General features: G+C 41.1%; 1 protein-coding gene across 1 annotated transcript in view; it reads right to left on the bottom strand.

Annotated features, from left to right (window-relative positions):
- Positions 1–14975, bottom strand: part of TG (thyroglobulin) — a 162969-nt gene that overhangs the window by 104567 nt on the left and 43427 nt on the right. Inside the window, exons 22-29 of the mRNA XM_086609570.1 lie at positions 13593–13763; positions 9952–10074; positions 8159–8274; positions 6039–6147; positions 4598–4795; positions 2714–2881; positions 2092–2157; positions 1308–1385 (exon numbers count right to left, since the gene is read on the bottom strand). Of these exons, the coding sequence (XP_086465696.1) occupies positions 1308–1385; positions 2092–2157; positions 2714–2881; positions 4598–4795; positions 6039–6147; positions 8159–8274; positions 9952–10074; positions 13593–13763 (1029 nt within the window). The remainder of the gene's footprint in view (positions 1–1307; positions 1386–2091; positions 2158–2713; positions 2882–4597; positions 4796–6038; positions 6148–8158; positions 8275–9951; positions 10075–13592; positions 13764–14975) is intronic.

The following is a 14975-nucleotide window of genomic DNA, read 5'->3' as shown; positions in this document are numbered from 1 at the left end:
TTTGATCTTACATGTATTGAAACAGACAGACAAAAATGAAAATAAGGATAGTGAAGACACGCTGATGATTGCAGTTGTAACGCTGAAGCACCTACTGACATGCTGGGAGTGCACAATAGCTTTGAATTTTCTATCAGAAAATAGAAAAGATGTGTTATCATGTGCTTTAAGGATGATTATCAAGCAATAAAAGCTCTGTAGACATTTTCCCAGATGTATCCATAACATTTTTTAAAAGCTGACTTATAAGTCTTGTTACCTCTTAAGCCTTAACGTCAACCTTCAGTTTCTCTTGAAACAGTTTCTATAATGACTAAGTCTAAGGGATGGAGGATGAAACTGCATTCCTTGCATAACTTCAGGTTTTAATGATATCATCAGCCACAGCAAGGTAAATGGAGAACCCTGAGGGCTGCACTCGTGCCTTGGCAAGTAAACACAAGAGAATTCCACCCAATGTATTAAGTGCAGTTCTTTCTCATTTTTAAGTCTAGACTTCAAAATGCCAGTAATTGTATAGGAGTGCCCTTCGGTCAATTTTAATTTACCTTCCTTTCAAATTACATAGCAAAATCAGTAATTCACTTCATGTTAGGATTTTATACGTTATTATATCACACAGTCAGGTATTCATCAAGGCTCCTCAGCAAAGATTACAGTTTGTTAAAGATGAACCAGTGCTCTCAACAGGCTCCACTGCTCCCTTTCTCCTAGGATTATGGTGCTGAAGACCCAAAGGAGATCTAGTAACTTAATACAAATTGTTTTGGACATACACATGACTTAGTCTAAGGAAGAGCAGATCTTGGAATAAGAAAGGAGCTAAGGAACTTCACAGGTGACTCACTTTCATCATGCATAGAAGAAATTCTTGTGATTGCAGTATAATCTTGAGTTTCTGTAAGCATCATATTTACAGTCATATTGTTAGTAGCAGTAAATATACCCAGATACCCAAGCTAAGGATTTGATTCCTGGGTTTATGAAACATTTTTTCTCAGCCAAATAATGTTTCCTGAATCTTTGCAGTTCAGTAAGTCTGAAAGAACAAGCTCTCACAGAGCATTTTAACACTTTCATTTCCAGCCTGGCCTGGGAAGGTAAAAAACATAAAGACAGGAGGCTCACATTTTGAATGTCTTTCTCAAAACCTGTATCAGACTTCCTACATAGAAGAAACCCTCTGAGCTTCACAACGCTTATATCATTACAATATATATATAGCAATATATGATATTTTCTGGTTAAATTCTGCATCCTGCTCTGCTACCTTCTGCTGCCTTCTCTGTCTGCCCTTACTATGATACCTGATAATGTTAGATCATTCTCTGTCTTCAAAGCAGTAGCATCGCACGCAGCTTTAGGCCGGGTGACCATATCAGAGCCTGGAACACAACAGGAATTAAAGAGCATAGTAATTCTCTTTATCTTTCTTCTACAAGACAAGATCATCCTTAGTTCCCAAAATTTAACAAATATTTTCAAGTGCACCATTTAGGTAGTTCCACCAACTGTTGAATCAAAAATAAGTGAAACCAACTCCAGGGAAAACCTAAACCAAAACGAGCTATTTGGAAGCTAAAAGCAAATTCCATATCCATAATCACTATGAATTCAGCATCAGTGCTCTGGAGGCTGTGTGCATTTATAAAGCAGTATCATAAATCATTTGTGCAAGTCCTGCTACATAAGTTGCAACATTCAGAAAGTAACTTTCAAAGCCAACACATACATGGTTATCATGCTAACAAAAGTAATCCATCTAGTTACGTACAATGTGCCAAATTATCATGGTACTTGCACAAAGTACTGATAGGACAAAGGTAAGTGTCTCCATGACACCATTTTTCACAGGTATTAAAAGTTATAAAGCATACTCTCAGGCACAAGAATTTAACTAAATTTCATTAACCGACAGCAGCAGAATTACTCCAGTTTACACCTGTTCCTGCCAGAAAAGACTTTTGAGTAGTGTCTCAATTTGAACAGCATAAAATAAAGTGAGAATGACACCTCCATTATAGAACACGCATCTGCCACTGCCTACAGTTCATCATAAGCTTTAATAACAACTTCTGTGAGATAACTCACCTCTCCACAGATAAACTTGCTGAAAGGTAGTAAAATTTCTTTCTGCCTCTTCTGCCAACTTAGAAGCTAATAAAGAAAAAGCTTTGTTAGAATAGTTGCTCGAATTCAACAAATATTATTGAAATGCTCAGAAATTGCATTAAAAACACATCACTAGACTATGCATCACTTTATGTACAAGACAAGACCCTAAGGAGAAGGACCCAGGTGTCCTGTTGCTGGTCTGGTTCCAGGGTGCCAAGGCTTCAAGGCTTTACTCCATTTTCCATCATTGCTTTTTCTGTGCAGCTCTGGGCATCTCTCTTTGTCTTTGCTTCAGAGTTTACCTTTCTTTCAGATTATTGGCTTAAATCTGCCTGAATTAAATGCTGGAAGTATTACAGGGTAACACACTAAAACCAACACATCCTTGATTTTCATTAATGCTCACATAGTAAAACATGAGAGGTTCATCTATCTAACAACACATCTGATTAGGGAGATCTTACTCTCTTGTGGTTACATGGATACAGATTTACTTGAGAAAAAAGCATTAAAGTACAAGATCAGTCTGCTAAAAAAGGCAGCGTCTATACAAGAATTAAATAAAAGAAATGTAAATTGAGATAATTCATTGACATACTTCCACTAAACACTTGTCCTCCCAGGGTGAAGGAAAACATCTTCTCTTTCTCGTCATAGCTCACACCTTTACATATCCTGTCTATGACAGATGTTGGTGTGGGACTCCAACCATTTGCATTGCAGATCAGCACGTCTGGGAAGCTCATCAAACTACATAAAATGGTACCTAGGTTCAGGCAAAGAGAGTTACATTACTCCAATAACACTTGCACCTACACAGAGTTTTTCACCCAAGCATCCCAGTCCTTTCTCTAAATGCCAATTGAATCCATGAACTGAGATAGATACTCCTTTGTATTGCTACCAAAAGAAAAAAAAAAGAAGAAAATCAGAGCCATATGTTTAAATTGGAGTACTAAGGTTAGCTATTCATACCTAAACTAAACATTTGTAACCTGCTTTTCAGAGATTTCAAGCACATACTATTACCACCTAATAAAATATTACAATTATCTGATAATATCCAACAGTGTTCTCAGCACTTCATGGCACCACAGAGACATACTCAATGCTTTGGCGGTCTTACAACCTCAGGCTCTGAACCAAGAAAGCACTTATATTTTTACTGGGGTGGTTTCCTGGGTTGGTGCCTGATTTCAGTCAGCCCAGGCCTGAGTCTCCCCCAGCACCGCGATGTGGGTCAGGGGACCAGCACGCTTAAGGCCAGGTGTTCTGGAGTCAGTCTGTTACCATAAGGTCTAGACAATACTCAGCTCTTGCTTTGTATTTGCTGTCACAGGTCAAGCATTTCTACGGTGGTACAATGACCTCTCTGGTTGTTTCTATGGACTGGGTATGCAGGATATTGAATATGCTACTTTGTTCTTCTTAAAATTCTAGTCCAAAGAACATATTTACCTATAGTATTGATCTAAACAGGCCACCTCAACTAAAGACAGAGCTCTACAACATTCACCTTCTCCACATCTCCTTCTACATTGACAGGTATGGAGAATCCAAACATTTGATGGTAAGTGTATGGAGAAATAGACTTTACAAGATGGTCTAGAATATTTTGATGAAAAAAAATATGAGATGCCAAAACAGAAAATAATTTTCTGGAAACATTTGTTTGACAACTTCCACAGAGAAAGTTTTCTTAAATCCAGGATCAGTTTCCACACCAAACTGTAGAAGTGCTTTCTGCATAGCAGCCAGTAGCACGTGCCTGGATTTGTAAGAGCCCATCTTCAAAAACTTTAGACATCTTAATTAGAACTTCACATTTTCTATAGGACATGCACCTCCAGTGGGAAAGCTGATCCCACGTGAGTTGGAAAAGAAACTACAAAAAGCAGGCGCTGACATGAAGTACATAAATTTGCTAGCAGAAATCTGGTCTCTGCCTAAGTCCCAACTCTGCCAGACTCTGTCCATCCCACTCCCACTTGCTTTCCTAGCTAGACACCCAGACTTAGGAGATTATAGCTTTCCCACATGCAATAAAACACTATGATTCCCTGTTTAGCATCCTCTTTTCCTGCTCTAAAAAGGGAGCTGATTTACATTTGTACTACAAGGGCTCTGTCTGAAGGCACCATCTTAATTCCCTCATCAGCTGAAAGGCACCAACTTCTGGCAATTGAGCTGCGTTATGGGAGGAGAGAGGCTGTTTCAGAATGATGTATCCCATCTGGATGCAGATGTCTAAAGAAGCTTGAAAGAATTATCCTTTCAAAATGTCCATTCCTCTCCAAAAGCAGCTTGCTACCTCAAGTCTTTACTGGTCAAGTCCAAGTCTTGGGCATTACTCAAATTCTGCCTTCACTGAAAAATATCGGTGAAGTAGAGGCAGGTCTACTGGGTCCAAAAATTAGTTCCACTCAGTTAGTGCTGTTTTTCTGCTGCAGAATATTTTTTTTTTTTTGCAGTTAGACAATACCTCCGTCAAGCACAGTCTGACTCAAGATGAAACCATCGCAGCAAGAGTCCCTGCTGCAAGTCTGCCGACAGAAGAGCTGGACATCTGCCAGAGATGCGTTAGCTGCTGAGAGCACCACGGAGCGATACACGCCAGAAAGCACGTTCTGAAAACTGGTCCTTTCAAAGGTCTTGAGTCCAGATGAGTTAAACTCTTGTTCTAGGTAGGCAGAACAGGAAAGAAATGTTTAAAAGAGCTCAGGAGGAGATGGGATGCTTTCGGATTGCCTGCAGACAGGAGCTGGTTGAAAGCTTTAAACCCAGCCCTAAAAGTCCTTTTCTGGACTTTGAGGTTCAAATGCAAGATACAACCTCCAAATGGTTTGGTGCAATTATATCTGAGCAGTTGATTAGAATGTATTGCAAGGCTAGCAAAACCAACCCACTGCACCAGCAAAGGGCTTCTAAATTGATGTACATTTAAAGTTGGTAATATTCCACTTTCCAGCGCTATGTTAATAACTCCCAGGTATAAATGAAACAAACTTGTTAAAAAAAGTAAAATGTGCAATTTGGCCATCAAAATTGCATCTGGAATTAAGGCTTCTGCTGACAAGATACATATGTAAAAGGACTTGACTCATATAATCCTGGATCTAATTAGCAATGTCAACAGACACCTAGCGTAGATCTGGTATCAACAAGATTATGTTGATTGCAACAAGCTCAGGGGACTTGCCTTTTTTCAGGTGAGACTTGCCTCTTTATTTTTATTATTCTTAATAAATAGTGACCCAGAGTTTTGGATAAAAGCAAAAAGAAAGCAGTGACAGCAGAGACTTTTGACTCAAACACTGCAGCATCCTGCATTTGGTCATCTTGTTTCAAATTTGGCATGAGGCTTAAAATTAGACACACACTGGACGGATGTGATACCACTGTGGTATCAATCACACTTAGGCCAAAAAAACCCCATATCTTGTACATTTGTTAGTTCACCTGAATCACTCTGTAATTCACTGGAAATCAGGTTATTTCTTGGCTGGTATATTAGTAGGACAATTTACAGTTAAAATTAATGTAAACTGTTAAATTGTGAACAAACTGGTCATTGATAATGCCTTATATAGTCAAATAATAAACTGGTTAATAAAGAGGAATCATAGTACAACAAATCAGACTACAACAGAACAGAGAATAACACATTGGATAAAATTTGAGCTTTTGCGAGTCTGTCTGCCACACAATGGCTTACAAAAGCTCTATTCCTAATTTCTAGGGAACAAGACATGACAGGAAGATTTGCTGAAGTTTCTGGTCTGTCACTAAATGTTAAACTCTGAAAAGCACTATATCACCTTGAACAAAGATGCTCCCCCACCTTTAATCATGATCTAACATAAAAGTAACTACAAAGTTGAGCACAGCAGTCTAACGTTAGATGCATGATTTGCATCTGGTACCTCTCTTCAAATAGATCATCACTGCGTCTCCCTCTGGATTCCTGACACGAAGCAGGCAGCTGAGACGACCAATGCTAGTGGCAGCAGGGTTCCCCAAAACACCTTGCACCTGAGACAGAAAACAGATATGTACAATAAATACAACCTAATGGATTTCCTTTTCTAAACACATTTTCCTTATCCAGAAACTTATGGGGATGAATTAGCACATATGGTTTATAACCACCACAGGTCCATGTGGCCATTTTTTTATTCTATCAAACTGAAATCTCTACTCTTTGGTGTCTCTTTGTGGTGTTTAAAAGCAGTGAGTAGGAAGCTGTTAGAGAGCTAAAGAGCTCACAATTCAGACCCTGGGCTAGAGGAAGAGATTGAGAAATACGACTGTTTCAGGTGATGTGATTACCAACCTGGATACTTCTAGTTTGGACTGTCCAGATGAACCTCTCTTTCAAATTAACCTGATTTCCAGACTGCGGGAGCTCAGTATGTTTTAAGAACGAAAGTGTTAAGGGCATGTAATGAACATGGGGCAATAGCTTTAAACTGAAAGAGGGCACATATAGATTAGATATGAGGAAGAAGTTCTTCCCTCTGAGGGTGGTGAGGCACTGAAATAGGTCACTCAGAGAAGGTGCAGCTGCCCCATCCCTGGAAGTGTTCAAGGCCAGGTTGGATGAGACTTTGAGCAAGCTGGTCTAGTGGAAGGTGTCCCTGCCCATGGCAGGGGGTGTGACAGTTTGATGTGGGGGGGTGTTCTGGTGGCAGGGGAGGGGATTTGCTCCCTGTGCCACCAGATCTGAGTCCCATCCCCCTCGGGGGGTTGAGCCAAATTGGCGCCTCTGCGAATTGCCCTATTTAAGTTGAGACAAAGGGACGGGAAAAGGTTCTTTTGCTCAGGAGCAGGAGAGAGCAGGAGGGCGCTGCCCTCGCTCCCGGCTCCCGGCTGGGCGGCTGCCTGGGCCCGGGCCGGCGCCATGTGCTCAAGATGGCGCCAGGGGAGTCGCATGGGGGGCTCGGGAAGCGCCCCGCTCCCGGGGTGCCCGCCGGGCCGAGCTCCCCCAGAGGGGATTAAGATCTAAGAGAAAACAACCACAACAACCGGGTCAGTCAAGATGGAGGAGGAGGAGGTGTAGAGGAGCTGGTTTCCCTTGCAATCGGTGTGAAGATGGCAGGCAGCCCCCCTGCAGCCAGGGTGTACTCGGCGGAGCAGAGACCCACTCGCAGCCCGTGGAGAAACCCACGTCGGGAAGGAGATGCCTGAGCCCAGAAGAGGTCGTGGAGCAGGGGATGCACGACCAGGTACTGTTAATAATGGGCAGGGAATGCACGACGAGGTCGTGGAGGCATCTGGAATCCGTGGGACGACCCATGCCGGAGCGAGTGGCAGCAGCTCCCTAAGAGGCCGAGACTGGTAAAGCCCGAACTGGTGCGATCCATGGGGAAGGATTGCAATCCTGCGGGCAGGACTTACGCTGGAAAAGTTTGGGGATTTTTTCCTTGTGAGTAGGGGATCCACCGAAGCAAGGGAAAAGTGGTGTAAGGACTCCTCCTCCTTTAAGAGAGGAGCGGCAGTAACAACATGGATGAACTGACCTGCACTCCCCCATTCCCTGTCCCCCTGCGCTGCCGGGGGGGAGGTAGAGCCAGGAACGAAAGGAAATAGGGGGTGGGGAGGTGTTGCTTTAAGATCTGGCCTTGTTTTCTCTTTCTCCTCTCAAGTAACTGGTTTCGTTCCCTTGTGTCTCTTGTTAAGTAACTGTTAATAAATTGTTTTGTTTTAAGAAGAAAGCCTGAGTCATGTTTTGCCCGAGACCATGGTTGGTGGGTGCTCCCTCTCGGTTCTTGTCTCGACCCTCAGTCCAAAAACCACGACAGGGGGGTTGGAACTAGATGATCTTTGAGGTCCCTTCCAACCCAAACCATTCTACGATTCTACGGTTCAACCAAACACTGAGGCATTCAGATGACAGTTTTGGGAACATTTGGATCTATCTTCTTTACCAACCTGAAGGAATTTATTACTGCCTTAGTGAAGAGCAATGTCCAATGCCTTTCTTCTGTGATGCCTTCTACTTATATTAAACCTACAGTATTATTTTAAATATGAATATTTTTACCAATCCAGAGGTGGTGCAGTTGAAGTTGACTTCTGAAACACTGTATAATTCACACAGAACTTCAGCACCAGCAGGAGTTAGAGTGGCAAAACCACATGCTGCTTCACTCTCACAGCCTGGAAAACAGTAAAGAAACCTTAGGTTTCCCAGCATTTCATGTGCAAAATTTCTGCTGCAAATTCCACTGTTTACTGCCATTTACCTAGTTTTACATGCCTCTTTCAGACTGCATACACATTAATTTCTTTAGCTAGACAATCTTTAGTATTTAAGCATGTTAGTAGAGGGTCAGGTTTTTAAATTAACTTGAATTAATGCAAAAAGCTGTTTGAACATTCATCACCTCATGATACAAACAGCTGCATTAGGTCTAACCACCCACCTAAGCATTTAATATCTGCTAGATAGTTTTACCTGAGGCAAAATTTCACTTCCTGTTCTAGGAGCAGAGCTGTGGTAGCAAGTTAGTGGTGAATCTGCAAGGATAGAAGTATCTTCAGCTATTCCTAAATCTGGAGGGTATGGCTGCTTGCTCCCTTACACTGGCCAAAGGATTGCTGGAGAGGCAGCTGGAATGATTGAAGAGTTTGAAGTTTGCCTGCTTCCTATCACTCTGATGTTTGTCACAACCTATTTGCCTAGTTACTGCATCAGGCAGACATGATATGCTGTGAAAGTGGTTCAATGTTTCCAAATATCTTTAGAATAAAATCAACCACCTTAGAACAAAACATCATTAGAAATGTAAGCTAAGCTGTCTGACTCTGTCAGGAAGCAGAGAGGGAAGGGCTAACCCACATTCTTCAGTGAGCACCTCAACAGTAATAATTTGCAATAGTGCTGCCATTCCACAGTGGATGTAACTTATAAAAAAAAATAGAGACTATATGCACTTGAATCAGATCACTTGTCAAAGGGGCGTCTTTTTCTCCTAAATTCATTCCCATAGTCTTCTCAGCTCAGGGCCTTGATTTGAAGGTCTCCAGTTTCAGAGGAAGGTTCAAGAAACCTTGCAGATGATCTGGTGAGGGAAAATCATTCTAGTAACACATAGAAGGCTTCACAGATTCATCTTTTAGAATGAGACAACTGCTGCAGCTAGACCAGGGTATGTGACACAAAGATGCACCACCTGTTATTAGTGCCAGGGTGTTTCTGTTTTGAACGTAATCCCTCTGCCTCCCTTCACAAGTCTGAGCATTAGGAGACACAAGGCAAGGCACTCTGAAAGCAGTGAAGGGATTCCTCTTGGGTTTAGATGCCTTTGAATCAATATAAACCAGCAAACATGATCTATCCAGATGTAACACAGTATATACACTGTAAGGCTCAGCAGAAGAATATCTCTGCACTCCTTGTAATATCCTTCTGATGTCAGCAAGGATGATTATTCCTCTTTTTTGTGCCAATTAGGTAATTTGGGAAGAGGTGAAAGCTTGATTTTCATATGTCATGAACACCTAATCCTTCTTTTGTTTGTACATCTCAAAAGTTAGATGAATGTTTTCTGGTCTGAATCTCAGCTCTCATTTATACTGCAAACTAGATCAACTGCCTTTAAAGTCAGATGACTTGTCTAACATGGCACATAAAGTCAGAAGACTTCTTTCTGAAAGAAAGACTAATCTCTTCCCTGAACCAAGGTCAACAAAATATATGTAAAATATTGTAAATATCTTGCAGTGAGTTGGTGTTGAACAGCAAAACATATAGTTCACCTAGGAACTTAACTATAAGCTCATCATATGAGAAGATCATTATTTTCCATGTTGATTACTGTTATCTTTCCTCACCTGAGATACACTGAAAAGCTGGACTTTGCAGGTCTCCCCCAAATGACTGAGACTGAAGAATCTGAGCTTCTTCTGACGCATAAATCAATCTGGAGGCAGGAACTCTCTCAAATTTTCTGAGCACTAAAAAACCAAACCAAACCAACCAGGTACTATTATCAGTTACCATGCTGCACAGAGACAAAGACACTTTAGGTAGAAATAAAAATTCACGAACTCTGTAGGAAGAAAGATTTGCTCATTAAATGATGTACCATAACTCCACAAATAACACAGGAGACAGCTGGACTGCAGATAGAATTTCTATTCTGAAAAAAAAAAAAAAGTGTCACGAGATCTTCTAAAAACAGTTAGCCAAGAGTGGGCTGGGAGTTTATATTCAAGTGAGACTTCTTTTCCAGCAGCAGACTGGCCATCTCCCATTACTTGTCCATGGCACGGAACCAACTATTGAGTCAACGGGGGAACCAACTTTCTGCAAAACAGCTACTGAAACAAGAGCCAGCTCCAACAGAATGTGGTTAGAAAAGAAATCTAGGAGCCTTATCTCTTGTTTATAGGAGCACAACAGCCTGGTCTCCACTGACTTCAGGCTTAGGGATCTATCCAAGGTAGTATGTCCTACATGCTCTTTTTTTACTCCTCCATCCGAAAATTAACTCCAGACTATCACTTTACTTACCAAACTCTTTTATCTAATCTCTCTGAATTGGACCCACTGCGCCTCAGTGTAAGGATGTCTGACGAGCAGCACTGTTCATGAACTGGGAAAAGCTCATGGGGTCTGGAGATACAAAACGCAAAGGTCGCTAAATGGGGCGAGGAATGCAATCTAAGCTTCAGAAGTTTTGGCCCTGGCTGTGCTCTGAAGAAGATTGTAGTCTGGTGAAGGGACACACAGTGGTACCACCACTACCCTGCTCAGGTTGCTACTACCTGTATTACTAAGGGGTTTTGGTACAGTGCACCCACATGTTGCTACACTACTATCTTTCTGTGAGCACAGCATACTAAGGAGAAGGGAAGAACGTGGTGACTCAGCATCATTCCTGTGGTGACCAGACTTCTCTTCTAAATGCTCCATATGAAAGCAAACCTCTAGCTCATTGCAGTCAATGCCTGGCCTAGAACTAAAGGAGCTATGAAGCAGGAGCCTTGGTCTGATCTCAGCCCATGGGAGATGTCTGCACGTGGAAGAACCAGAGGCTCAGATCCTCTGCGCACATGGGCACAGAGGACTAGCAGGAGGATCTCAGGCCTTTCTCTCTGAAACGTCTGGATAAACCGCAAAATAAAAGTCAGGGATAAGTTCTTAAAACAGTCATTTGTACTCTTACAGCAAAACAGTCAGGACTAAATCAGAAGCAAATGTCCGCTGTTGTCAGAGCTGAGTCAGCAGGTGCTTTTGATAAAACCATTGTTTCTGCTCAGAAAAAACACGAGGGCTAGCCAAACACTTAACAGAAAAATCCTTGTACTCCAGCTCGGCTGCGGAGAGGGTTGAATTATGCTGTCAACAGAGATAGAAGTTTTTTCCTTCCTAGAAATACAGGACACCAAAATACAAGCATTAGCTTAATTCTGCACCAAACTGAATCCCTTCTACATCTGCAGCTTGCGGTACTGCCTGGTTAAAAATAGAATTCACAAATTTTCATAAAACTGAAAAGAATTACTGTTTTTGTGTTGTTTGCTGCCCTCATTTCTAATGCAAAATTCAAAATTAAAAATGACATTTTAAAATGTCTTTCTTTTCTTCTGATTTTGTTTTCCTAATTCTGGCTTCATCCCATCCCTCCACTTTCTCTGCAATAATATAAGAGAAAAGTAGATAAGAGATCAAAAGTGTAATGAAACATTCAAATGAAAACTTTGCAAAACTAATAGAAAAGCTGCCTTTTTTTAATTCTTGGGTTTTGTTTTTTAATATAAAGAAAGGTTAAAAAAATGCATTCATAAAGCTACTTCGTCAAAAAAAAAAAAGAGTACAACAAAAATATTCTACTGGTTCCCATTTGAACAACTTTAGTTCTCACTGCCCTCTTCTCAACAGTAATATAACTGCTCGGCCAGTTCACAGGCATAGTGCACAGCAGAAATTCTCCATCTCACATACTACTGGAGTAAAGCTCTAGATCCTATCCCTGTCGTTGCAATAAATGTTAAGCGTGGCTTGAAATATAACGAGAGAGAGAGCAATAAGTATAAGCATGGGTTGTTAACAGCTTATTACTGTGCATTCTTACAAGGGAACTCTTCTTCCATCTGAAAACTCTAAAAACAAAGAATAGCTGGGTTGTTTATTGACTCTGCCCAAATGCCAGCCTCCCATCAAAGCAAGATCAGTCTTCAGACCCTGCTGTCTTGTTGCGTGATAAATTCTGTTAAGGGAAATAGAAGGGGCAGGGGGAAAAGTAAAAATAGAGATAAATGGTTTCACTTCATATAATGCTTTCTGGAAATGCAGACTGATCTTTGAAATAGAAAAATGAAATTAAATTAGCCTGTAAATTATTTTTTAAAAGCAACCAGACTTCTTGGGTGTTTGTTGCTGTTTTTTTAAAGCCTGAATTGTCAACACTTATACATATTTACTTGTACTGAACTCTTCTAACATGATCCACAAAAATAAGCACAGGTATCTACAACAGCTCCATCCTGGACAGAGTCAGAAATGCTGGTGAAAGAAGGCTCAAGGTAAATAAGCAACAGGAGAATTAAGCTGCTGTGTCTCCTATGCCCAAAGAAACATCCCAACTACCCCATGACTGAAAGCAAAAGAGACTAACACCTCGTGTTCATGACTACGATCAGTCTCTGAGTATGCTCAGAGAAAAAAATAGCTCTTTTAACTGAAGATAGTTTTGCAGCCTCTTCACAACCAATGGCTTTCATTTCACACTCCTTCCACTGATCGCACTTGTCATAAGACATTGTCTAATTTGGAGCAAACCATGACATCAGTTTCTAAACTGCATATTCCATTAAACCTGATACCAATCATACAATGAGTAATAAAAACTTCTGGAAAACTCTTTTTTGGCAAGAGAAAAGCTTTGAGGCAGAGAAACGTAATTAGACCTTACTGCAGGCAGGCTGGGGACTGTTTGATGGATGACTTTTTCAAATTATTCATCTTTGAGAACTTGCATTTCACAACTGTGTTCAAGCAGAAGTAAGTTCCCCCAGCTTGCAAGGGTTCACCAAGTCTGATACCATACAGCAGGAGCCCAGAGGGTGATGTTATGCCAAGGCTATGAGGTCACTATCAAACACAGTCTATTTCACGTGAACACACTGATAATTTTACAAAGAAATTAATAATTTCCCTTCTTTCCAATTAGCCCTCTCTTTATTCTTTTGGGTTTCCAAACAGAGACCAGGAGATCAGCATTCATCAAAAGCTGTCAGCCATCTGAGAGTGCAAGAAATCTGCTTCTCTCTCTTCCTTTACTGGAAATAACTTCCCCAATGTAGTCAAGAAATGCAAAATTAAGGAGGAACATGTTTTAAGGCAGAGGTCACAACTATGGGAAAGCGAATCCCCATAAGCTGTGTGATGAGTTATGAAACTCTCTTTCATAAAAAGGTTTCACTTGTGTGGGGTCAAAACATACCCAAAATATTTTTCTGCCACTTACCTAGACACTGGTAGTCTGTAAGGAGACTGTCTGTTTCAGTCCAGTCCAGCACTACTCCAAAGCTATCAAGGCAGAAGGATTTCTCAGTGTCAGGGTCTTGCTGGGAAGGTCTATACTGGCCATCTTCATCACACTGTAGACTCTGCTCATCACTTTGACAGTACGTAATACCTGTTACAAGTAAACAAGGAAAGACAAAAAGATACTTTGATAATGCTGTCACTGGGTTTCACAGAATGGTTCTGGTTGGAAGGGACCTTTGGAGGTCATCTACTCCAAATTCCCTGATCAAGTAGGGCCACCTAAAGCCAGTTACCCAGGACCATGTACAGATGGCTTTTGAACATCTCCAAGGTTGGAGACTCCACAACCTCCTTGGGCAACCTGTGCCAGTACTTGGTCACTCTCACAGAAAACAGTGTTTCCTGATGTTCAGAGGGAACCTCCTGTGATTTCGTTTGTGCCCAATTATTGTGGTCCTGTCAAAGCAGTAGGACAATGTTTCAATGCTGTAGAACAAAAGTGCTCTAGGTACAGCAGAGACGCCACTGAAAATCAATTTATAATTTGCATGGTGTTTCATGCTCTGAAACATGGTAGTCTCACTGCTTTGTTGTAAAATAAAAATATTCCAAATATTTTTAGGATTCTCTGCCATGGATCGAATCTCCATTTGTGCCAAGTACTGTAAAGCAAAGAAGTTCGGAGGAGGAACTGTATTTTCATACAGGTTTGTTCAGTGCCTACTGCAACAGATTTGTGAAATCTTATGAACAGCCGCACAAGAGCCATCACAACAATTAATTCAGCAAACTCCTCAGACTTTGTAAGGAGACAGTAGGGAAAGAAAGAAAGAAGCAAGCTAAATGTGTACAACATGGCCTTTTGGAAAGGGCTGGCACTGAGACTCAGCACATGGGTAAGGTGGAAACGGGGCAGAGAACAGATTTAGTTGCAGGCACTTGCAGTAAAGAAAACTCAAGGAGCAAACTTTTAAGCATATAAGTCCAATACCTACACAGGGAACACATATGGAAATGACGAATGACAACTTCAGGCAAAAGCTAATTGATGTCAGAGTGCATTACAATAAACCTGGTTTTTTATTCCATCTAAGAACATAGTGAACATATCAATAGTTGCTTTGTGAGAAGTATTTGTATTTGCAGGGGAAATAGCTTCACAAAGACAAGACTACTTTAGTGTTCATGAAAGTGACAACAAATGAACAACATAAGATGTTTCTCACAGATACCGAACACCCAGATATCATTCCTGAGCGCAATGAACACATCTTAAGGAACCACAACATCCTGGATAAGACTGACCACTCATTTCTCACGCATTTTTGGTCAGAACACCAGACAGTTTGTTCTATCTTTG

This window comes from Tauraco erythrolophus, chromosome 3, assembly GCF_009769465.1.
Source record: "Tauraco erythrolophus isolate bTauEry1 chromosome 3, bTauEry1.pri, whole genome shotgun sequence".
In the NCBI taxonomy this organism is placed as follows: Eukaryota; Metazoa; Chordata; class Aves; order Musophagiformes; family Musophagidae; genus Tauraco; species Tauraco erythrolophus.
The sequence above is the reverse complement of the archived record's forward strand: the minus strand, read 5'-3'. Positions and strand labels throughout refer to the sequence as shown.